At 36.1% G+C, this 22079-nt stretch overlaps 4 protein-coding genes across 6 annotated transcripts; 2 read left to right on the plus strand and 2 right to left on the minus strand.

The window, feature by feature from the left end:
• Positions 554-4148, minus strand: LOC18780708 (probable U3 small nucleolar RNA-associated protein 11). Of its 2 annotated transcripts, none has more exons than XM_020561904.1 (10): positions 3865-4148; positions 3427-3515; positions 3239-3329; positions 3041-3132; positions 2868-2961; positions 2697-2776; positions 2312-2392; positions 1170-1269; positions 985-1081; positions 554-878 (listed from the first exon to the last, which is right to left on the minus strand). In XM_020561904.1, exons 2-9 carry the CDS (start codon positions 3480-3482, stop codon positions 989-991), a joined length of 687 nt encoding a protein of 228 aa, XP_020417493.1. In that variant the 5' UTR covers positions 3483-3515; positions 3865-4148; the 3' UTR covers positions 554-878; positions 985-988. The 2 variants fall into 2 exon arrangements, with proteins under 2 accessions (XP_020417493.1, XP_007211987.1); XM_007211925.2 differs by having other exon boundaries at positions 554-853; positions 3865-4147.
• LOC109948630 (zinc finger MYM-type protein 1-like) lies at positions 10005-11390 on the plus strand. The gene has a single exon (XM_020562292.1). The coding sequence runs from the start codon at positions 10005-10007 to the stop codon at positions 11388-11390; it is 1386 nt and encodes a 461-aa protein (XP_020417881.1).
• LOC109948631 (zinc finger MYM-type protein 1-like) lies at positions 11468-12412 on the plus strand. The gene has a single exon (XM_020562293.1). It carries the CDS (start codon positions 11468-11470, stop codon positions 12410-12412), a length of 945 nt encoding a protein of 314 aa, XP_020417882.1.
• LOC18778763 (formin-like protein 5) lies at positions 12551-19718 on the minus strand. 2 transcript variants are annotated; one of them, XM_007213615.2, is made up of 8 exons: positions 18949-19718; positions 17671-18379; positions 17502-17582; positions 16868-17417; positions 16569-16771; positions 15324-15559; positions 13407-14304; positions 12551-13137 (listed from the first exon to the last, which is right to left on the minus strand). In XM_007213615.2, the coding sequence occupies exons 1-7, from the start codon at positions 19114-19116 to the stop codon at positions 13426-13428; spliced, it is 2826 nt and encodes a 941-aa protein (XP_007213677.1). In that variant the 5' UTR covers positions 19117-19718; the 3' UTR covers positions 12551-13137; positions 13407-13425. The 2 variants fall into 2 exon arrangements, with proteins under 2 accessions (XP_007213677.1, XP_020416771.1); XM_020561182.1 differs by having other exon boundaries at positions 17514-17582; positions 18949-19716.

A 22079-nucleotide genomic window follows, 5' to 3' on the forward strand; every position in this document is an offset into this window, starting at 1 on the left:
GTTGTTTTTGTTGGTAGGTAATTTAGTTATGTAATTCCTTATCCACGCACGTTACTTTTAACTTCATTTATTTTGCGAATCGAAATATAATTGCATCATCTATTACATTAGTTTGTGTCTAAAATCTGACAGAACTCTCATTTTAGTCGATGTACTGTCGTATATGACAAGAATTGGGGCACAAGTACAATAAACTTAACTACGAACTCATGTTGTCTAACACTAGTTGAGCCCCTTCCACCTCCATCCATGTTGGCAAAGGTTTGAAATCCTCACGCGCTCAATGAATATTTGTGTAAAATCCCCTTCCCCAATCACTTGTACTAAAAAATAAAAAGGGACTATGATATAGACCCCAATATATTGTCTGGTCCTAAGTCTTGCAGTTACGCTATCGTATCCTTGACAAAAAAAATAAAAACTATGGAAAGCCAGTATTATGTCTACCAAATTGCACTGAAACACCACTTATGCAAAGCCTGGTAGAGTAGAGAGAGTTGCCACGCGTGTCTGATGATATCAGTTTAATATCCTACTCCAACTGGATTCACAATTTGAAAAATTAATAAATGATATTGAAACCGACTGTTCTGAATTGAAATACAAGTTACTATGGCTGATTATGTCAACCAGCAAAATCTCAAAAATGACGGTAGACTGCTTGTTAGTATTGTTAAAAACGACGCCACAGTTCGGACTGGCAGAGTCACAAAAATGCAATTATGTATTAATCTATGACCATATCAATCGTACAAATTCATATGTAGCTCAAAATTCCAGTTACATGAAAAGTCGCATTACATCAGGTCCATACTTCTCTGGAGGGCCGGACATCAGTTGCGCAGCCTCATTCCTGCAAAATCACACAAACATGCAGACTGGAGTATGCAAGTTTCATAGCACCAAGAAGTACACACTTTTAAGCTGAGAAATAAGCAAAAAGACCTAGACACAAAAAGAAGCTAATCATTGATCAACACCTACCTATTCAACGCTTACGCTCAGCCCGCCACTTGAATACAGGTTTGGATGTTGGGCAGACAATCTCATCTTCCCGCAGTTTGCGTTTTCTTCCCTTTTTCTGTTAATTTAGATGGAATTTTTTTTCAACATTTTCCATGCACAACATAAGAACAAGATGTACGAAAAAGAAATTTGGATGTCAATACCTGTAATTCCTTCTGCATTGCCATATCCGTATAGATTTTCTCCAACTCATTGACTCTATTCCTCCTTGCTTCTAGCTCTCTGTAGGAAGCAGCTGTTTTCCTGCACATTGAAGACAAAAGAATATAAGACTTAACCAAAAGACTAATATCATTCCACAAGAATTCAGTGCGACAATGGAAACAGGAAGGAAGAAGTGTGCATCACTCCACCAATTTAAAGGTAATATACCATGATGTTGTAGAAATTTAAGGATAATAAGAATTTCTTAAAGCATGAGTGAGCTACCTAGGATTCAGGACAAAAATGGAAAGAGGAAGGAAGAAGTGTGCATCACATCCACCATTGAAAGGTAGATTACCATGATATTTATGAAACAGAAGGATAACAAGAATTTCTTAAAGCATGAGTCATCTACCTAGAATTCAGGAGATAAAATGGCATAGAAGAAAAGAAAACTTAAGATATCATAACAAAAAAATTTACAAGAGAGATTATTACACTACCAAATTTCTCAACTCCAACTAGCACCTGATAGTAGGGCCTCGAACCAACTTGTAGTTTAAAATTTTAAAATCAAACTTGAAAAATCCAGCCTATAATCAGGTCTTTTCCACGTAATGCGGCCGGAGATGCAAAAGAATTGGTTTGTGGTTGACATAACAGCAAAGGGCAGTTCATCCCATTTGTTAAAAATACAGAAAACTTCAGCAATCTACTTGTGACCAATAAGATTCGCTTATCCTCTCAGGTCAATTAACGTACTGACAAATAACAATAACAACTATAAAAAGCCAAATTGCATCCATTGAACTAGATATTAAGAGAATAGTTTTGCTTTAAACCTTTCCATTATGACGAAGTTTCTAAGTCCTATTCATATTCTGAGGGATTATTCGATTTGTCTCACAAAATAATGTTATGGCGTTTAAAAAAAAAGTACAAACCAATCAGTGCACAGTTACCCCTTGATTGAAAAATATGCCAAAATTCTATCAACCAAATCAAAAGGCATTTGTTTATACGATACTGTAATGCACAGACATTCATAATAGATTCTTAAACTGATAAAAACCAACAGACCACCTCAATAATAAACATAACTCATCAATCTGTCCCCTAACACTGAAAACTTTGTTTGTACCTTTTTATATGATCAGGAATGTCCTCAGAAGCAGGCATAGTTCCACTTTTTGAACGTGAATGAATTTCTTTAGCCTCCTCCCTACAAACAAAAGGAAATAACCAGATAAGATATATTTTAAAAAAAACGTTCAAAAACAATATATTTGGCAAAACGGGTGTAAATGAAACATGTAGCGTCTGACTGTAATTAGGCCAAACCTCAAGGGGTGTAATTGAAAGTCTCCCTAAAAATGACAAGAAACAGAAAATGGTCTCTCCAACATATCTAAGTCTGGTTACAACTAACAACAACAATAAGAAAAACTAAAACATTAAAAAGCAATCCACTTATTCAGATATAATTTTGATTTTCCAAAGACAGAAAAAGCAGATGAAGCTCAAACCTGTCTTCAGCAAAGTAAACGTGTCTACTTGAAGGCCGATTATCAAGAGAGTGGAGCGTCGCAGTCAACTTTTCAATTTTCTGCATTGGATAACAGCATAATTATAACCAACAGGGTAAACTAAAAAAACCACTTGATAAACCATAGCTTCTTAGTAACAGCATTAATAACCTTTTTCTCACTCTGAACTTTCTGAAGTATGTATCCAATATCTTGGGTCTTCATAAGTAAGAGCTCTTCTGGAGTGTACTTGTTTGCCTGACTCCTGTAGCAACAAGCTATGTCATTTGAGAAGCAAGTGCCAAAGAAAAATGATAAAGAAGCATTATACAGAGTTCTGTTACTCTAATTTATGGACTCCATCAACAGTTCGAGTCTTGATCATCTTGAAGTAGAACTCATCTGGGTTTCTAAAGGCTGCTTTCTCCTTCAGTCTCTGTTGAGTGAAAAGGCAGATGAGACATAGTTGGAAGTTATATTACACGATTATAGAAAAATGATGAAATCCAAGGAGACAAGCAACAAAGTCACCACAATTTTACCCGTAAAGTCTCCTCCTTCTTGTGATATGCTTTTGCACGCTCAACATAGTCTTTGTGCTTTTCAAGAAGCCCAAATTTTTTCCTCGATTCCCTAACAAAAAATTAAACAACAAAATACATAATTCCCATGATCTGATGCAAAACAACATTCTGAAAGTCTTAACAGCAAAGGGAATGTGGTTGCTCACGGTTGAGCTCGCTCCTTGTGAGCCCGCCTGCTAATAGCATTCCTTAGGGACGACATGCTGAATAATATGAAGCAACAATCACAAATCAACTGCCAAGGTAGCAAAAAGACTCAGTTTTAGTTTGTCAGTGTGCAAACGTTCGGTATCTATTAAGCTATGGAATTGCAGGTACAACAAATATATAAGTTATAACCATCTCCAGATAGACTGTACGAAAATATAATTACAGTGCATTTGGATAGAGGGAAAGGAATTAATGAAATTCTATAATTAAAAATGTTGAAGAACAGTAACATTTATTCTTGGGTAGTTTCCAAATATCAATCTTTACAAGTCAAGTCTACAAATTGAATCAAAACCCTAACTTTGAGCAGCAACTTGCTCGTTAAAATTGAACAATACAAAAGATAAATAATCAAAAAATCAAAGTGACCAAACCTTAACGATGTCGAGTTGGTATTCTATTCCTTAACTGCCCAATAGAATGCCAAAGCCCTCCTTTGATGGTGAGATTACAGCGCGAGCAAAACCAAAGATGGAAAGCTGGCCTTGGAACACAGAGACTAAAACCCTAGAGAAACCTTATTTGAACCCTGAACTAAACAGAAGAACGCTCTATGGTGGTTACGGAGAAGAACTTCAGTGAAACGGGCTACACCCTTTCTCTCTGTCTCACGTGAGCCTAAGCCAAAATCCCTAATTTTAAATTTTTTTTGTTGCAAAATATTTAGAGTACAGGATTATAGTGCCTGTTAATTTATTAATTAGATATTTGTATTTCCACCCTTATAAGTACTCCTCCATCTACAGCCAATACCTCTTTTTTTTCTTTTTTTTTCTTTTTTTTAATTGAGTGATTTTATTGGCACCCCATTATTTGCTCTTTTCACCTATATTAATTTTAAATATAATTTTATTGACACCCCATTATTTGCTCTTTCCAACCTTATTTTACTCTTGTACATAATTACCGTTAAGGACAAAAAAACATTTAAAATAAAAATTAAATTTGTTCACTACACCCCACATATGTTCCTGCAACCCTAGTTAGACTTTTTTCTCAAACCATCATATTCTTACAACCCTAACAAGCTTTATATACTTATATTGGTGACAAATATCTTGTATTTATTTATGAAGGGTGTGACTGAAGTTAGAGAGGCTTCGAATGAGGTATGAGTTTATTTTTTGGCATTTTTCAAGTTCAAGATTTCATGATGGTCGCAGTTGCGTTCAGCACACCAATACCGAACGCGATAGGTAAATTCGGTAGGATGCCACCGAAACATTGCACCTATTTCGGTGTGTGTTTGGCTGGCTGTTAATTTAAGATGCGGTGGAGATCCATCGTAACATGGAACAATGTTCGGTGGTGTATTACCGAATTTTTACCTACAATTCAGTGGCAATGAATCGAAATATATATATTTTTTCAGTAACTTATCGCCGACCACAAATTTAATGCAAGCTATTTTGACCTTACTCTCATTAAAGGAACAAAAATAAGGTGACGCCCCTACTGAAGGTGTTATGTTGGAACAGAATGTGTAATGGACTATAGTGATCAATTCACAACTCATTCGGTAATTATTTTGATTTTTTTTTTTTGTCTGAAATCCTTTTTAGTATCATTAACGTGACATCTACCCCAGCATTACTATCATGAGTACCAGCTACATCTTTAATCTCTATAGTATCCTCAAAGTGGTATAGGGGACCATACTGGGGCTGGTCCTCTTGAGGGGCTAACCTCGCCCCTCTATGTCTCCTCGTTGAGGCTGTGGGATGTTGTCCATCAGGTTGAGATGATGAAGCATTAGTAGTACCTCTGTGAGTTCTCTTCATATCTAAAAAACAATATTAAGTACAAACTTAGTAATGAATTCGGTAAATGATCATTGAAACAAGAAACGAATTTACTAAAACAAGAAACGAATTCAGTAGACTACCACTGAAAAACGGAAACAAATTTGGTGAACTACCACTGAAAAATTGAAACAAATTTGGTGGACTACCACTGAAAAACGGAAACACATTCAGTGGACAACCACTAAAAAACGGAAACAATTTTGGTGGACTACCACTGAAACAAGGTAACGATTTCGGTGGTAACACATCGAAAGTAACATCTATTTTCGTAAAACCAGGTTCGAACCATACATCTTCAAAGTTGAAATCAAAATTGAAATCAAGCCTTAGCTTTTCAAAATTAAAATCAAACTTTGGCTTAATCAACACTCAGAAACATAAATATAGAAATCAAAATTGAAATCGAACCTTGGCTTTTTGGAGGATTTTGAGGTCATATGGGTTTGTGATGAGGGTGAGATCGCGTCGCTGCGACGAAGGTAGATCACCTGGTTGCAATGGGGTGAGGCGATTTGTGTTGGGGTGTGCAATGGCTTTGTTTCAAATGGGTTGGGGTTTGCGATGGAGTCTGTTGCATATCGGATGGGGTGTGTGATGAGATGCGTTTGAAACGCCAAGGGGTTGCGATGAGGTGTGTCTACAAGAGGAGGGAGTTTTCGATAGGGTGGGGTTTGATATGGGATGAGATTTACACATGTAAGTTAAGGAATAGGGTCCATGAGGGCAATTTAGGAAAAAAATGGAGTGTAGTGAGTGATTTTAAATTGTACTAAAATTCAATGGAGTGTAAAAAGAATGTGGGGTGCAAAGAACCAATTTTGGGGTGCCAATAAAATCTCCCTTTTATTTTTCCTATTTGTTTTTATTATATAGTATAGCCGCGCGGCTACAACATTGACATACCATTTTTTTACACACACAAAAATAGTATAGCCGAGCGGCTATACTCGTTTTTAAAAAATTATTTAATGAAATCGTATAGCCGCGCAGCTACACTCAGTTTTTTAATTTTAAAAACAGAAATAGTATAGCCGCTCGGCCGTACTCTTTTTAAAAATTTTGTTTAAAAGAAATAGTACAGCCACACGGATACATTGGTTTTTTTTGTTTCAAAATTTTTATAAAAAAATTCCTTTTTTTTTTCTTCTAAAAATAGTATAGCCGCAATGCTATACCAAATTAGTATTTCAATAATACATCTGTGTTTTGTAAAGGTCTTAAGAACTCAGTAAAATTTACGTTTTTTAAAAAGCGAATGTACCATACTCGTATTGAACATGTACGTATGTATTTTTCATGTTTAATACACATATTTTTTACAAAATTCACGTATTATACACATAATTATCACATATTATTGAATACAAATAATATATATTCAAATATTATATAGTGGCTGAAAATTTAAGTTGTAATTTGCCAAAATTTTCCACACACAAAAATACATACATATTTTATTCGTATAACCGCGCGGTTATACAAAATTAATATCTATAAAGTATAAACAAATGCAACTAGGAGGGTCCTTTTTTCATATTTATTTTTATTAAATAGTATGGCCATGAGGCTATACCATTGACATATAATGTATTTAAATAGTATGGCCCGGCAGTTATATTACCCTTTTTTTACCAAAAAAAAATAGTAAAGCCCCGCTATACTCGTTTTATCTAATTTTTTAAATGAAATTGTATAGCCGGCTGACTATACTCGTTTTTTCTAATTTTTCAAAAAGAAATAGTATAGCCACACGGTTACACTGGGGTTTTCCAATTGTTAAAATACTATACTCTGTTAAAAAAAAAATTAGGAAAAAAATAGTACAACCATTCAGCTATACTATTTCTTTTTGAAAAAATTGGAACCGAGTATAGCCGCCCGCTATACTATTTCTTTTTTAAAAAAAAAGAAGAAAAACGAGTATAGCCGGACGGCTATACTATTTCTTTATAAACAATATTAGATAAAACGAGTGTAGCCAGGCGGCTAAAGTTTTTTATTAAAAAAAAATTGGAAAAACCCCAGTATAGCCGCGGATATGCTATTTCTGTTAAAAGAAAATTGATAAAAAAATTGGAAAAACCTCATATAGGCGACCGAGTATATTATTTCTTTTTTTAAAAAGTAGAAAAAAGGGTATAGCCGGGGGGCTATACTATTTCAGTTTTAAAAAAATTAGGAAAAAAGAGTATAGCCTTTTTGAAAAAATTGGCAAAATCGCGTATAGCTATTTTGTTTTTAAAAAAAATTTAAAAAAAAAACTAGTATAGGCTTGTGGCTATACTATCTTTTGTAAAAAAATGTAGTATAGCCACACAGCTATACTATATAAATACAAACGGCCGGGATCATTCAATACAACGGTATGAACACGATACCAAGGCAAACCCATGGAAATACCCCTTTATCAATGAAAAATAGACACAATGTAACTTATTGCATTGCAAAAAAAAAAAATGTTGTGGACCGTGGATTAACTTGGGGAATGTCCCAATTCTATTTCCTTGCTTTATCTATTTGTGTTGATTTCAATGGTATAGCCGCATGTTATAAATACATTTTTAAAAAGCGAACGTTCAATACTCGTATTGAACATGTACGTACATATTTTTTTTGTTTAATACACTTTTTTTTTCAAAATTCATGTATTATACACATAATTATCACATATTATTGAATACAAATAATATATATTAAAATATTATATAGTGGCAGAACTTTTAGGTTGTAATTTGCCAAAATTTTATCCAAAAAAATATGTATGTATTTTATTCGTATAGCCGCACGGTTATATCAAATTAATATCTACAAAGTATAAACTAATGCAACTAGGGGGTCTTTTTTTCATATTTGTTTTTATTAAGTAGTGTAGGTGTGCGGCTATACCATTGACATATAATGAATTTGAATCATATAGCCCATCGGCTATACTATAATTTTTTTACCCACAAAAAAAAAAAAAAAGTATAGCCACCCTGCTATACGAGGTTTTTCTTAATTTTTTTTAAAGAAATAGTATAGCCGCCCAGCGATACTGGGTTTTTTCCTTCTTTTTTTTCAAAAGAAGTTGTATAGCCGCACGGCTATACTGGGCTTCTTGCTCCAATCTTAGCTCAATCTCTACAGTTGATGTTGAGAGAGAAACTATCTCCCAATGACCAAACTATTCAGCATCTTATTTCAATCGAAAAGTGGTTGGAGTAGCTAAAAAGTAATTGCCAATTTAAAATGTTGAATTCAAAATAGATAATGTTTTAAACCATGTTAGCTAAAATCAGGGGCGGATCCACAGAGGAGCAAGGGTGGTCAATTGACCCCTGCAACCTCTGAAATCCTCCATTAGAGCCGCCCAAATTGACCCTCGCAAGGTGCTCGATGAAATGCCCCAATGGGGCAAACTGCTGTGCTGCTGCGCAGCTGTGGAGAGCTTGCGCGCATCGTTTTTTTTTGTTTGGTCGACGTCAAAACGACGTCGTTTCATTTAAGTGGTTTTTTTTTTTTTTTTTTTGCGCCCTCGACGTCGAAACGACGTCGTTGCACTTAAGTTTTTTTTTTTTTGCGCGCTATTCTTCAAAACGACGTCGTTTCACTTACACTTTTTTTTTTTAATAACACCTGGCCAAAACGACGTCGTTTTGGCACAGGTTTAAAAACAAAAAACAAAACAGCAACACAGCTGCTGTGCTACCCGAAAACCCATCAGTTTCAAACCCATTTCTTCTTCTCAATATCAAATTCTCTAACCTAAATTCCAACCCCAACTAAAACAACCAACCTCCAATCCAATTCAATGGTGGCTTTCCCTACCCCCTCACAAATCAGTCGGTGGAGGCAGTAAAGTGGCGTCGGCGGTGGGCACTGGGCAGCAGAAAATTGAATAAGTGCCTCCAAAATTCAATTTGATTTCAAAGGTGGATTTATCCCTCAAATTTGAGAGTATGTTATCCTATTTTCTTTATGCTTTAATTAATTAGTAAAGATTCTTATATGTTAGTGTTTTTTGATTAGTTATTGTTTTTTGTTGTTGAGATTTTATTTTACTTTGTTAGTTTGAATAAACTAGGGCTTTTATGTTAGTTTGAATAAATTAGAGGTTTTGGTTTTGGTTAGTTAGTTTGAATAAATTAGGGTTTTATTTTTATGTTAGATTATATGATTATCTTGGTTAGTTTCAATTAATTAGGGGTTTTGATTTTGGTTAGTTAGTTTGAAAGTATGTTATCCTATTTTCTTTATGCTTTAATTAATTAGTAAAGATTCTTATATGTTAGTGTTTTTCTTGATTAGTTGTTGTTGTTGTTTGTTGTTGAGATTTTATTTTAGTTTGTTAGTTTGAATTAACTAGGGCTTTTATGTTAGTTTGAATAAATTAGAGGTTTTGGCTAGTTAGTTTGAATAAATTATCGTTTTATTTTTATGTTAGATTATATGATTATCTTGGTTAGTTTCAATTAATTAGGGGTTTTGATTTTGGTTAGTTAGTTTGAATAAATTAGGATTTTACTTTTATGTAAGATTATATCTCTTGGTTAGTTTGAATAAATTAAGGGCTTCTAGTTTTGGTTAGTTTGTTTGAATAAATTAGTGTTTTATGTTAGATAATAATTGGTAAATTTGATTAGTTGTTGGATTTTATTTTGGTTAGTTTGCATAAGTTATGGCTTTTTAATATTGTTGATGTTTGATTGGTTATTTCTACCAATACAGTTATGGAACGATACTTTAAGAGAAGGTTCGCATCAACTACTTCTAGTTCGGATAATGTGGGTAGTTCGAGTTCGAGAGATGTTGATATTTCTAAAGATGTGGATATTTCTAGAGATGTGGATAGTTCAAAAGAAAGTGAGTTGCAAGATATCTTAGCTAATCTTATTGCAGACCCTGGACTTCGACCTCAAATGTTGGATTATGATCCTAACATTAGAGACGAAGTTCGAAGAGCATATCTACAAAAGGGTCCATGTCAGCCCAAGGATCACACATTTCCACAAACTGATCTTTCAGGGTATGATCGACGCTTTAATGTCAAGTGGTTTGATGAGTTTGACTGGTTGGAGTACAGTATTAGTAAAGATGCTGCATTTTGCCTTTATTGTTATCTCTTCAAATCCAATTTCAGAATTGGTCAAGGGTGTAGCGACGCCTTCACTGAGATGGGTTTTAGGAATTGGAAGAAGAAAGATAAAATTAGGCAACATGTTGGACCTGTTGGAAGTGTTCATAATCAATCTAGACAGTATTGTGTGGATCTTATGAATCAAAAGCAACACATCCGAACAGCTTTGATAAAGCAATCAGAGCAAGCTCGTATTGATTATCGTATTTGCTTGACAGCTTCTCTTGATTGTGTGAGATTTTTATTGAGGCAATGTCTTCCTTTTCGTGGGCATGATGAGAGTGACACTTCAAGCAACAAGGGGAATTATTTAGAGCTCTTACAGTTTCTTGCTGATCATGATGAGAAAGTGAAGGCCATTGTGTTAGAAAATGCTCCCGGGAATCTCAAGTTAATAGCTCCAACAATTCAAAAAGATCTTGTGAATGCTTGTGCCACTGAAACTATTAAGAAAATCATCAAGGATATGGATGGTGCATTCTTCTCTTTATTAGTTGATGAATCACGTGATGTGTCAGTAAAAGAACAGATGGCGGTGGTGTTTCGTTATGTGGACAAAAGTGGGGATGTAATTGAGAGGTTTGTGGGCATTCAACATGTTAGGGATACTACATCAAACTCACTCAAGGAGGCTATTGACATATTGTTTGCAAGAGAGGAATTGAGCATTTCCATGCTAAGAGGACAAGGATATGATGGAGCTAGTAATATGAAGGGTGAGTTCAATGGTCTTAAAACACAGATTTTGAGAGAAAATCCTTGTGCCTATTATATTCATTGTTTTGCACATCAACTTCAATTAGCTCTTGTGGCCGTGGCAAAGGGAAATGCTGATATTGCCACTTTCTTCACATCTTGCAATAGCTTGGTTAATATTGTTGGAGCATCGTGCAAGCGTCGTGACATTCTTAGAGATCAACTACAAAAGGATGTTACGGAAGCTCTAGAAAAAGATACTTTCCAACAGGGCGAGGCTTAAATCAAGGAACTTGTCTCAAGCGTCCCGGTGATACACGTTGGAACTCACATTATGGTACATTACTTAGTATCATTTCCATGTTTAAATCTGTGGTGAAAGTGCTCAAATTTATTATTGAGGATGGCTCCACTGATAATCTAGGTGAAGCAAATAGGTCATTGCGAGAAATACAATCTTTTGAGTTTGTATTTCACCTATTTTTCATGAGATCTATATTGGGAGCCACAAATGACTTGTCACAAGCATTACAGAGGAAAGACCAAGATATTGAGAATGCAATGACTTTAGTCAAAGTTTGCAAGGACCAACTACAACACATGAGAGAGAATGCATTTGAAGCCTTGCTTGATCAAGTATCTTCCTTTTGTGCCAAACATGATATCTTGGTTCCAAACATGGATGATGCATACGTAGCTCAATGGAGATCACATCGGAGAGCTCCTATAATAACACACCTCCATCATTATCGTGTGGACATCTTTATTCAAATCATTGAATGGCAACTTGCGGAATTAAATCGTCGCTTTAGTGAGGTAAATACTGAGTTACTTCTTTGTTTGACATGTTTGAGTCCAGATGATTCATTCATAGCTTTTGACAAACAAAAGCTACTTCGTTTTGCTGAATTTTATCCTCAAGATTTTAATTCCCGAGATCTCTTGGCACTTGAAGATCAACTTGAGATTTATATTACTCATATGCGTACGATGACTGATTTTTCTCAATTGAAAGGGATTGGTAGCCTTGCAAGAAAAATGGTGGAGAAAGGGTTGCATAGAACATATAATTATGTTTATTTGCTTCTCAGATTAGCCTTAACTTTACCGGTTGCAACTGCTTCTGTGGAGAGAGCATTTTCTGCTATGAATATTGTGAAAGGTCCACTTCGCAACCGAATGGGAGATCAATGGTTGAGTGATAGTTTACTTGTTTATATTGAGAAAGATGTGTTTGCTTGTATTGATAATGAAACTATAATGCTACGTTTTCAGAATATGAAAACTCGTCGTGGACAATTGTAATGTGGTTTTTTTCTATGAATTATGAATTCTAATATTATCGTTTCATTTTTATGAGTATATTTTGTATAAATTTTTTTCACCTTTAGACATTGACCCCTGGAAGGAAATATCCTGGATCCGCCACTGGCTAAAATAGGATTATAATCACAAATCATAAATTTCATTCCTGGCAATAAGATGAACAATATAGATCTCAAACTACCTTGCTACACCTCTTTACTCCAAAAAAGTCAAAATTATGAACAAAAATATAACAAAGAATCATAGGTGGAAAGAAAAAAAAGAATCACTATATCTAAATAGCTCCTGCGCATGTTGTGGTTTTTTAAGGCAATAGTATTGTTTTCTAATAATTTCATTCTCAACAGGACACCAAATAACAATGAAGGCACTCCACCACTCAAGGAAATGTTCGCCTTTTGCATAGGACGCGCAGGCAAAATTCTGTATGGTATTGGCGTTGTACACACTAATCATGTCGTCTGCCTGATTAGCGGGGAGACATTGATGCACACGGCCAGCCATGAACGGAGGTGAAACATCATCAGAGGTACCTTCAAAAGTGACCGTAGGTTTTATCTAGTGAAATTCCACCTTGAAGAGAGGGCATAGGCCAACTCCAACTCCAACTCCTTTTTCACTAATCCTTCTGTGAAATCAGTGGCCACAGAAGACATCTAGAAAGGAACCGAGCAACTGAGTAAATGAGATTCTGTAACGGCCACCTGAGTAAATGCCAAGAGAAAAATTTCTTAAATACTAAATCAAAATATCCTTGACTTTCTTTGTTCTAAGTAAATTACACACGCACCCGCATGGATTGAACCTCTGACATCACCCTACCCTTGTTTTAAAGGGGAAGGGGGGCGAGGTAACACTAGGCCCAAAGTTCATTAGCAATATCTACGACTATCACATATTGATATATGATCTACACAAGTATATACAACACATGAGTGATTCTTTCTTCAACCAGGTTTAGAAATTTCAATACCTTCTCGAAATGAAATCTATTAACTTTCATCATCTGAGCTAGAATTATCCATTCGCCGATCTTGGATTGCCGGGAAAAGCCGCTTATGGAGATCAGGAGAAGGAGGCTGGCGAAGATTGGAGGCAGATGGTGTTGTAGGAGGCTGACGGGGATCAGAGGAAGGTGCTTCCTTTTTTTGAACATTTGTTGACTTTTTTGGTGCCAATCTTATCTCTTTGCATGCCTTATCTATGATTAGTAAAAAATCCCGAACAATAACAAACAATCTTAAACCCTCATCCTTCCCTGCGTTCCCATGGAAGTAGTCACCAGTGTTCTTCACCAGAGCCATGATTCTCTTTTCTTCCTCGAGGAGACCTGTGATATCAACCTCAGCATTCTGCACAAAACTCTTCAGTGTTTCATGGAACTCACTATCTTCCCCTGAATTTTTCATGTCTGAGTTCAGGAAGTCTCTGGTTTTTACGAGTGCATGACCAAGTTTAGTAACAGTTCCTGTTAAGTTTTCAGCATCCAAAACGGATGCTTTTTTGACATTCTCAAGTTCATTGCTTAAACCTGAAACTTTCTGAAGACCAAGACTGCGAAAGTGCTCTTCGGTTTCCTGCGAAGTTTCCTCAAGGAGATCATCTGATTTGATGCTAGAGAAACTCCTGCTCTCTTTTGCTGCACGAGCAGCTCTGACACCCTCAGAGCGGATTATTTCCTGAACAACAAAGTGCAAAAGGGTTGTCTTGCCATCTATTCCTTTTACATCAGATAATTTCAAGAGCGTGTCAAGTTTGAATGCTTGTGCACGACCACGAAATGTTCCATCATTCATGCGATTGCCAGTTTTAAGAACAGCTTCTAAAAGCTTGAGGAAAAGCCGGCTGCTTCTTAGTTCCTTACAAGCAACCTGCCATAGACATGGATATGATTTAGATATTCTAGAGTGCAAGGTTTCAAGATACGGACCAGAAGTTACCGGCAGACAACGTCATGCACAGAAACAAAATGATAGGTTACAACAACATGAAGCTGTGCCATTTGAATGAAAACTGGCAGACATTTTTATATATGCTGTACAAGTATATTCGTATATTTCTTCATGACACATTATCTCCATGAGTCTCCCCTATATGCAGATAGGTACCATATTTCATGGCCCATACAGGACAGTATGGTCTAGGCCAGACAAGCCTTCATCTTTCCTGATAAGACTAAGCTTAAGGTATCTAATAGAGAGTTTTGTTATGCTATTATCCTCTGCTTCCACATGTGAATCTCAGTAGCAATATTAGAAAATTGAAATTTGAAGAAACTAGTCATTGCAAAAAGTGATGAAAACTTGAAAACTAAGCATAATGAACAAAATATTTGTCGAAATTTTCAATCTCTTAAACTATTCCAGCTAAGAGTTGGAGTAGAAGTCATGGGACATTTATCATTAAAGGCTTGTAGACAGATGAAAATGCAAGAATTGGAGTCCAAATGCCGCCAGAAATGAAACTGACCATGAGCTGCCACTCTGGGAAGTTCTTAACATAGGTGGATAGTGGCAACCACTCCCCATATTGTACATCATGGCATCATTTTTTCCTTGTTGCATCAAACTCTATTCATGCTATTTCAACTGTACATTTTCCCTTTGTCCATTGGCATTTGGCTCTTTATCGGTTCATCATCTGATGATGATTTACACAGCTGAAAAGCACTGTCTTGCGTAGGATATCAGCATTGGATGCTAGCTTAGCATATATATGCACCAAGTTATATGTTTATAATAGCTGTATAAGCATAATTCAGGTCACTACATTGGTCTTTACCATACTTGCTGAACTAATAGAAGTTAACCTGAGATACCCAAAAAACTGGGTAGAAGAGTATGAGACTCAAAATCATATATGGCATGCAATTCAGAAACTTAGTCTTTACCTCTAAGGTTGCGAAGGACTCTTTCAGGGTGGTGACCTCCTCCTGAAGAGTGCACATAAAAAGTAATGCTTCCAATCGCTTAAAAGCAAATGGAATCTCAATCAAGGCTTTTAGGAACCGCTCAGCAGGCCCAAGTTGAGAAAGTTGACCATTGAACAGTCTAAGCTTTAGTTCTTCTTCTTGTGTTGGTGCCATCTTCAGCAAAGTTTGTAGGAATTCAGAGGGAAGCTCATTTCCTGATTCAACTAAGAAAGATTACAATATGCTTCTCATGCAAGGAAAAAAAACACATGCACTGGATCATCTTTTATTTTAGCTTTCTTTATACGTTATTCTATTACTTAGACAAGATGTTCGCTTGAGAATTTTCAGAAAAAGTTCCAAAGTAATTACTAGGTTTTCTGAGAAACACAGAGTTTAATTAAAGTTTAGAACAATTACAAAGCTTGATTTTAAAATCACCAATACCCCTGAAATATTTCCCCATAATCAAAGTGGTCCCTGAACTTTCAATTGCATCAATGCGACCCTCAAACTTTGGTACCATGCACCAATGAGGCCCTCACATCTGATCCTTCAGCTTCTGTCCAAATTGATCACATGGAAAGCAGATGACTAAATTTTAGGGGTATTTTTCACTTATGGGTCTCAACACAGTACTTTTGAGTTTTAGTGGTTTGGTGGTTTATCTAGTTTCTGCAGTATTTTGATAACGTTATTAACTTCATTCAGTTTTATTGTTGCGTTTAGTATATTAGAATACTTGTTGATTGTGTGTGAGCACGGAAGGAGAAAGAGAAGAGAGAAAAAGGGTGACAAAGGAGGAGAGAGAAAATGCTTTTTAATCTATAATTTATGGTCTAATGCACCATTCTACTCTTGAAAGCATGCCACTTTCAACAGAAAAACTAATGGATCAGACATCAGGGGATACATTGATGCACAGTACCTGAGTTTGACAGGCATATTGATGCAATTGACAGTTCAGAGTCCAATTTGATTGTTGGTGGGGACATTGGTTATAAAAATCCTAAGCACAAGCACTAGGTGCATCTACCACTTGAGCTTCTCTAAGTCCTCAAACTTCATAAAAGGACTAAATGCAAGTTTCTTCTAGAAAAATAAAGAAAGTACACCATATATCCCTTTTTCTAATACATTTCCATTTTGACACACTGAAAAAAGAGGAAAGGAAAAATACTTGCTCTTTTCAATGCCATGGATAGAAAGAAGGAGATAAGTTACCTTCACGAATTGCATCACAGACTTCTTCTACGGTGACATTCAGTGCCCGCAAAAGAATTGATAGATTTTGTGCCTTTTTGGGATTAATAATTTGAATTAAATGGGGCGAAGGATCTTGGAATGTAGATTCTTTCTTGCGTTCATTTTTGTTTTTCTCAGCAGCATTATACCCAAACAGAGTTTCAATCATATTTTCATCAAACCTGTATAAGAATCATCATTGTATTACTATTCAGAGGCTTGTAATATCTAATGATTCATGGATCACAAAGAAGAAAAGGAAGAAAACTGCAACTTACTGGAAAGATCCTGATTTAATCTGATGCCAAACCATTGAATGATCAGGGTTTGCTAGAACCTTATCCCAAAAAAATGGCTTCAGCTTGGTTTTAGGAGCATCACCTTCAGCATCAGATCCACCTACCTCACCAGAAGCAGCATTTGATGGACGTTTTGGTGCAAGAGGTGGAGGTCGAGCTACCTTTGAACCAAAAGGCATCGATTGAGGTGGCCGAGGAGGAGGAACACCAATCTTTGGAGGGGGTGGGGGGGGAGGGCCAGGAGGTGGTGGAGGTGGTGGGGGAGGGCCTGCACTGCCCGAGGGTTTCAAAGTGGAAGGTGGCACTTTCAAAGTGGAAGGTGGCACAGGAGGCGGAGGAGGAGGAGGACCATTCCTGCTGGGAGGAGGCTTAAAAGAAGAAGGTGGTTCAGGAGGGAGAGGATTTGCTCTGCCAGGAGGGGCCTTTAGAGTAGGCAGTCCAGTAGGAGGCCTTCCAGGAGGAGGTGGTACCAGTCCATTGATGTTGCTGGATGTATCAAATTTGGAAGCACCTCCAGTGGATCCTGATTCTGCAGTTTAATGTAGTGAAGTATTTAAAACATCAGACTCAATGTGAAAATTACTATTTAAAAATTAGGCCTTTCTGTGATTACTTGAGTTATTACCCAACGATTGATGGTCAAGCTTCACTTCTTTCATTGAATTTCCCAAAACGTAAGACTTGTACGAAGAACCTGAAACATTAAAACTTTCAGAGATATATAGAATTGAAATGGTTCAAACAACTAAAGATAACAGAAACAAGATATTAGAGAATTATACCACTAGAATCAGTTAAACTAAGGCTAAGGAGGGGCCTCTCATCATTTTGTCCATCTTTTTTCCCAGTCCTACAGATTTTAGTACAGCATAAAAAGAAAACTGCTGCAACAACAAGAGTCACTGATGCAGTAACAACAACAGCAATGACAATTTTTTTACGATCATCTCGTCCTTTATCTTCCTGTACATTTAAACCGGCATCTGGCTCTGAAGCTTGCACGGTCGAATTTTTGGAAACGGAAGGAAAAAATGCTGCAGCAGGGCGCCTAGACCTAGGAGTGTGAGAAGTGGAAGGTGTTGGAGCAGCGGATGGTACTGGACTGAGTTGAGCAGATCCTGCTGCAGGGGCTGGAGAAGCTACCTCAGCAGAGCTCTGAAGCGATTCACTGCCCAAATTCCTTCTTGGAACATAAAGTCTGGGAAATAGGGACTCAATATACTTGGTATACCATATCTTCGAGGCACCCTCTTCTCCAGAGACACGGGATAGGAGACCATGCCTTCTTAAACAATCTGAAAGAGTTTGTTTCACCTCAGGATGCAGGACACTAATAAGCTTCTGAAATCTTTCTTTTCCCGATGACTGTCTTTTTGAACTAATTTCATCTGTGCCACCAGATGTTTCCTCTTCTAACCATAAGTGAAGATGTTCAATAGCTTCTGTCAAATGGACCAAATCCACCTGGCAACTTATCCATAACAGCTGTGCCTACAGCCCACAGAATTTACAAATTTTAATGTCTACTTTTGCAAAAACAAGCATATAACAGAGTTGATGAAGAATAAGAAACTTCATTGGTGAAAAGTGAAAGCTCAAATACATCAAAATATCATTTCTCATATAATTTTTTTCAATTCTGTTTTGGCCTTTTTTATCTTCAATAGATATACAACTTTGTTAGACTTATCAAGATATCACTTTGTCAAATACTACTTCTGGTTTTCAAATAAGTTGTGCACAAACATTTTAGTAAAATTAACAAAATCAAAATCTATTTCAGTACAAGAATACTTCATAAGCTCCAAACATACTTTCACGAACTAAAAAGCTTTAGATTATTTATCTAATTTTCGGATCTACTGTTCGGTCCAGATATATGACATGATGCTATTGAAATAAGAGCAGAGAGGCGTACTACAGAAATCCCTATATAAGATATGGTTTTGATACAAATTTAAAACGAATAACATTAATATGAACAAATTTATCATATAAGATATAACACTCATATGATAAGGTATCTTACTGAAACAAAAAGATGTTATATAGTCTCTTACCATGTCCCCATCAATCTTTCCAGTTGCTGGATCAACAAGTTGACTGAGAAACACTTCCTCTGTGATTTTCCTCTCCTCTGAGCTTATTGATGTTGAAGCACATAGCAGAATAACCAAAACAATGAAACAGCTTGTCCTCATAAGACCTATTTGTTGTTGAATTGTCATTCCAAACGTTTAATATCCTTCTCATTTCATCAATGCCTAAACCTCTCATAACCAAAACCCTAGAACAGCTTCATCACGCAAAACCACACAAAAGCTTCCAACTTTCACGATTTGGCACCAACCCAATTCAATTTCCTTAAGAAAACACCTATTATATCCCAATTTCCACCATATATAAGAAAATCTTCACATACCCACGGAAGTTTTTCTGATGAGAAGTTGAACTCTGAATACAACAGAAAGAATTGAAGAAAACCCAGAAGTTTTCTTCCCCAAAGCTGCCAACCAAATCACCTGCAACACCACAAAGAAACCAACCAAAGAGAGCTCGTATGGAGCTCAAGCAAGCCGTGAAATTTCCAAATGGCAAATGAGAATGCGAAAAATCAAAAGGCTCCTCGTGTGAAACCTTTTAATGTGTCTTCGATTCTAACCAGATCCACCCAATGTGCTTAAGAAATGTCAGCTGTTAAATTTGTATACAAAACATTAGCGGTATTGACCGGAACATGTCGAAAAGGTGAAATTTTTCTTCAGAACGTTTCGTCTCAAAGCCGTCAAGGGAATGACTATGTTTCCTGCCTCTTTCCTTTTGGTTTTTTTTTTTTTTTTTTAACTCTATTAAAAAAAAAAATTTAATCTCGTATTATTATTATTTTTTAAAACTCCCACTTGTACCCAGTATGTTGTTTGTGTCCTAATGGAATATTTGCAACACAAAACAGATGTGAGATGTTGGCTAATCATTGTTTTATCCACTAAATTACACTACAACGGTAACATGCTAATTTTATTTCATAAATTTTTTTTTCTTTTTCTTGTACAAAGAAAATTCAAACGCTTTTGGTGACTATAAATGAAAATCATCTTTATTCCAAAACTATTCTATAAGTGAGATCTGAATGAAACCTATATAAAATCAACACCAATTAGAGAATATAAATACTTTTATTCTTATTTTCTTAGTCTTTTCTTCTATAGGAACTAACAAATTATAAGCAGATTGAAATTAATTTGAAAGAACCAAAGATACGATGTGCTCAATTGACCAATTTAAATTTGAAAAAAAACCCAAGTCGATATGACCAGACTCCGATCCCTCCATCGAAGCCAAAAATCGAAGAGAAAAAGAGGATAAGACCTTAAAGTCGATCCACGATATAGGAGTACTCGGGCGGGGAGCTGCACCTAAACTAACTATTACTTAGGCTAATAATTTTTATTTCCGGAGAAAATAATCAAGTTTCAATAATGTACTAATACAAATGTAGTAAATATTTAAAAGGAAAATGAAATGTGCACTATAAATATGATTTCTTGCTGAGGAAGGAGGAGTGTAGGATGCAATTTTTAAATGCAAATAACAATTATTTCAAAAACAAAAACTTGAAATCTAACTATGATAATATAAGAGGATCAGAAATGTATCTCAAAGACAAACCTTTCTTTTCCGTTCTTGTTGCGTTATCCAATCACCTACGCGCATTTGATCTTCATCTTTCTTTTCATCACTCAGTTGTCTAAGTCACCGACGTTGTGATCATTGTAGGAGAGAATAGACGTTTACAGTAAGTTTTGAGGAAGAATAATGCTAGGTCACATGATTCTTGATGCGTGTGGAACATTTTTTTTACTGTTGATGTTTGTAGAACATTTTTTTTACTGTTGATGCGTATATATATTTTTTTAATCGTTGATATATGTAGGGTATTCTTGACCGTCCATGCATGTGTGCTGGGGCAGCTCTTTGAGTTGTCTCCCTTTTCTTTGTTGCTTCAAATTATATTTGTTTACAATTTTGTGAAAGAAAAAAGAAATGGAATGTGTCGTTGTTCTGAATCTGAAGCATGACCAAAAGTTTGGACAACGTGTTGTGAATAACTGTCGAGAAGGCCAAGAAGTCTGGCAGCAGGGCAGCCATTGACCCTTTCTTTCAATTTAACTTGTTGCCAATTCTTTACGTTAAGCTGCCGACTTCCATATTCGTTCTTCTATTTTTCTTCTTCGTATTTTATATATGCATGTTTACGATTTTCTTTCTATCTTTTTTCTTCTTCTTCTTCTTTCTGGAAGAGAAACACACTCCTGGAAGCAAAAGAATGAGCATGTTGTAATGTCACGACTCACGCTTAAGCTAGAGTCTCGCCAAAGTCATTTTCAGCGACTCGAATTAGCATTTCTCTTGTTATTAAGTGATTTATTTACTTCATTTTTCATTTCTAACTATTAAAAGGATTCAACAGATAAATTACTTCGTTCCACTTGCTGAATTTTATGTTCCAAGAGGACAATAATTGCCTTATCGTAGATGGGATGAACCACAATTACTAGGTCACTTACTCTAGCATTGGCAGCACATGATTAGCCCTGAACTTTCAAGATAACTGCACCTATATAGAAAAGCTGCCCTTTTCTGGCTGTGCCCCACTATCCAAAGTCCCTCCAGAATTTTCACTGGTTGGAAATTCAGCATCAATCATGAAGATACTAATCCTGCTTTAGGAAAAAGTAGCTCTGCCAGATGCCAATACCATTTGCTGTAGCCTGCACTGCACAAAAGCTTCATTGTAATAAGTAGTCAAAAACTTAATGCCATAGTTGAAAAGAAAGATATAAAAAGACTCTGCATAGTATGGGGAGGAGGGGCAACATGGCAAGAGAAGAGGCACCCAACTCATGTAAGTATGTGACAAATATTCCTTTCACACAGCCTTTTGTGAATATATAAAAATTTATCTCAAAAGCAAAAGCACAAATTCACTACTGTACTTTGACAGCATATAGAAAAGGTTAATTGCACCAAAACTCCATCATTGATCAAAGAAGTGCTTTTCCAGAAAAATTACTCTTGCTTCAAATGAACTGACCTGAAAAGGAAGTGTCTGACTGAGCTAGTTTAAATATGGCATGTCTTGACCACACTCAACCCATCATGCCCTATAAAGATTCTTCCATGGATCAGA

This window comes from Prunus persica, chromosome G4 (genome assembly GCF_000346465.2).
Source record: "Prunus persica cultivar Lovell chromosome G4, Prunus_persica_NCBIv2, whole genome shotgun sequence".
Lineage (NCBI taxonomy): Eukaryota > Viridiplantae > Streptophyta > Magnoliopsida > Rosales > Rosaceae > Prunus > Prunus persica.

What these genes read in the sequence shown, in the direction of transcription:
- LOC18780708 (XM_020561904.1), bottom strand. Translation starts at nt 3,482, where the DNA reads ATGTCGTCCCTAAGGAATGCTATTAGCAGGCGGGCTCACAAGGAGCGA. An exon ending in AGAAGGAGGAGACTTTACGG is followed by an intron (nt 3,133 to 3,238) that starts GTAAAATTGTGG and finishes TTCACTCAACAG; the next exon opens with AGACTGAAGGAGAAAGCAGC. An exon ending in AAGTTCAGAGTGAGAAAAAG is followed by an intron (nt 2,777 to 2,867) that starts GTTATTAATGCT and finishes TATCCAATGCAG; the next exon opens with AAAATTGAAAAGTTGACTGC.
- LOC109948630 (XM_020562292.1), top strand. Translation starts at nt 10,005, where the DNA reads ATGGAACGATACTTTAAGAGAAGGTTCGCATCAACTACTTCTAGTTCG.
- LOC109948631 (XM_020562293.1), top strand. Translation starts at nt 11,468, where the DNA reads ATGTTTAAATCTGTGGTGAAAGTGCTCAAATTTATTATTGAGGATGGC.
- LOC18778763 (XM_007213615.2), bottom strand. Translation starts at nt 19,116, where the DNA reads ATGACAATTCAACAACAAATAGGTCTTATGAGGACAAGCTGTTTCATT. An exon ending in ATCGTTGGGTAATAACTCAA is followed by an intron (nt 17,418 to 17,501) that starts GTAATCACAGAA and finishes ATTAAACTGCAG; the next exon opens with AATCAGGATCCACTGGAGGT. An exon ending in CTGTGATGCAATTCGTGAAG is followed by an intron (nt 15,560 to 16,568) that starts GTAACTTATCTC and finishes TAGTTGAATCAG; the next exon opens with GAAATGAGCTTCCCTCTGAA.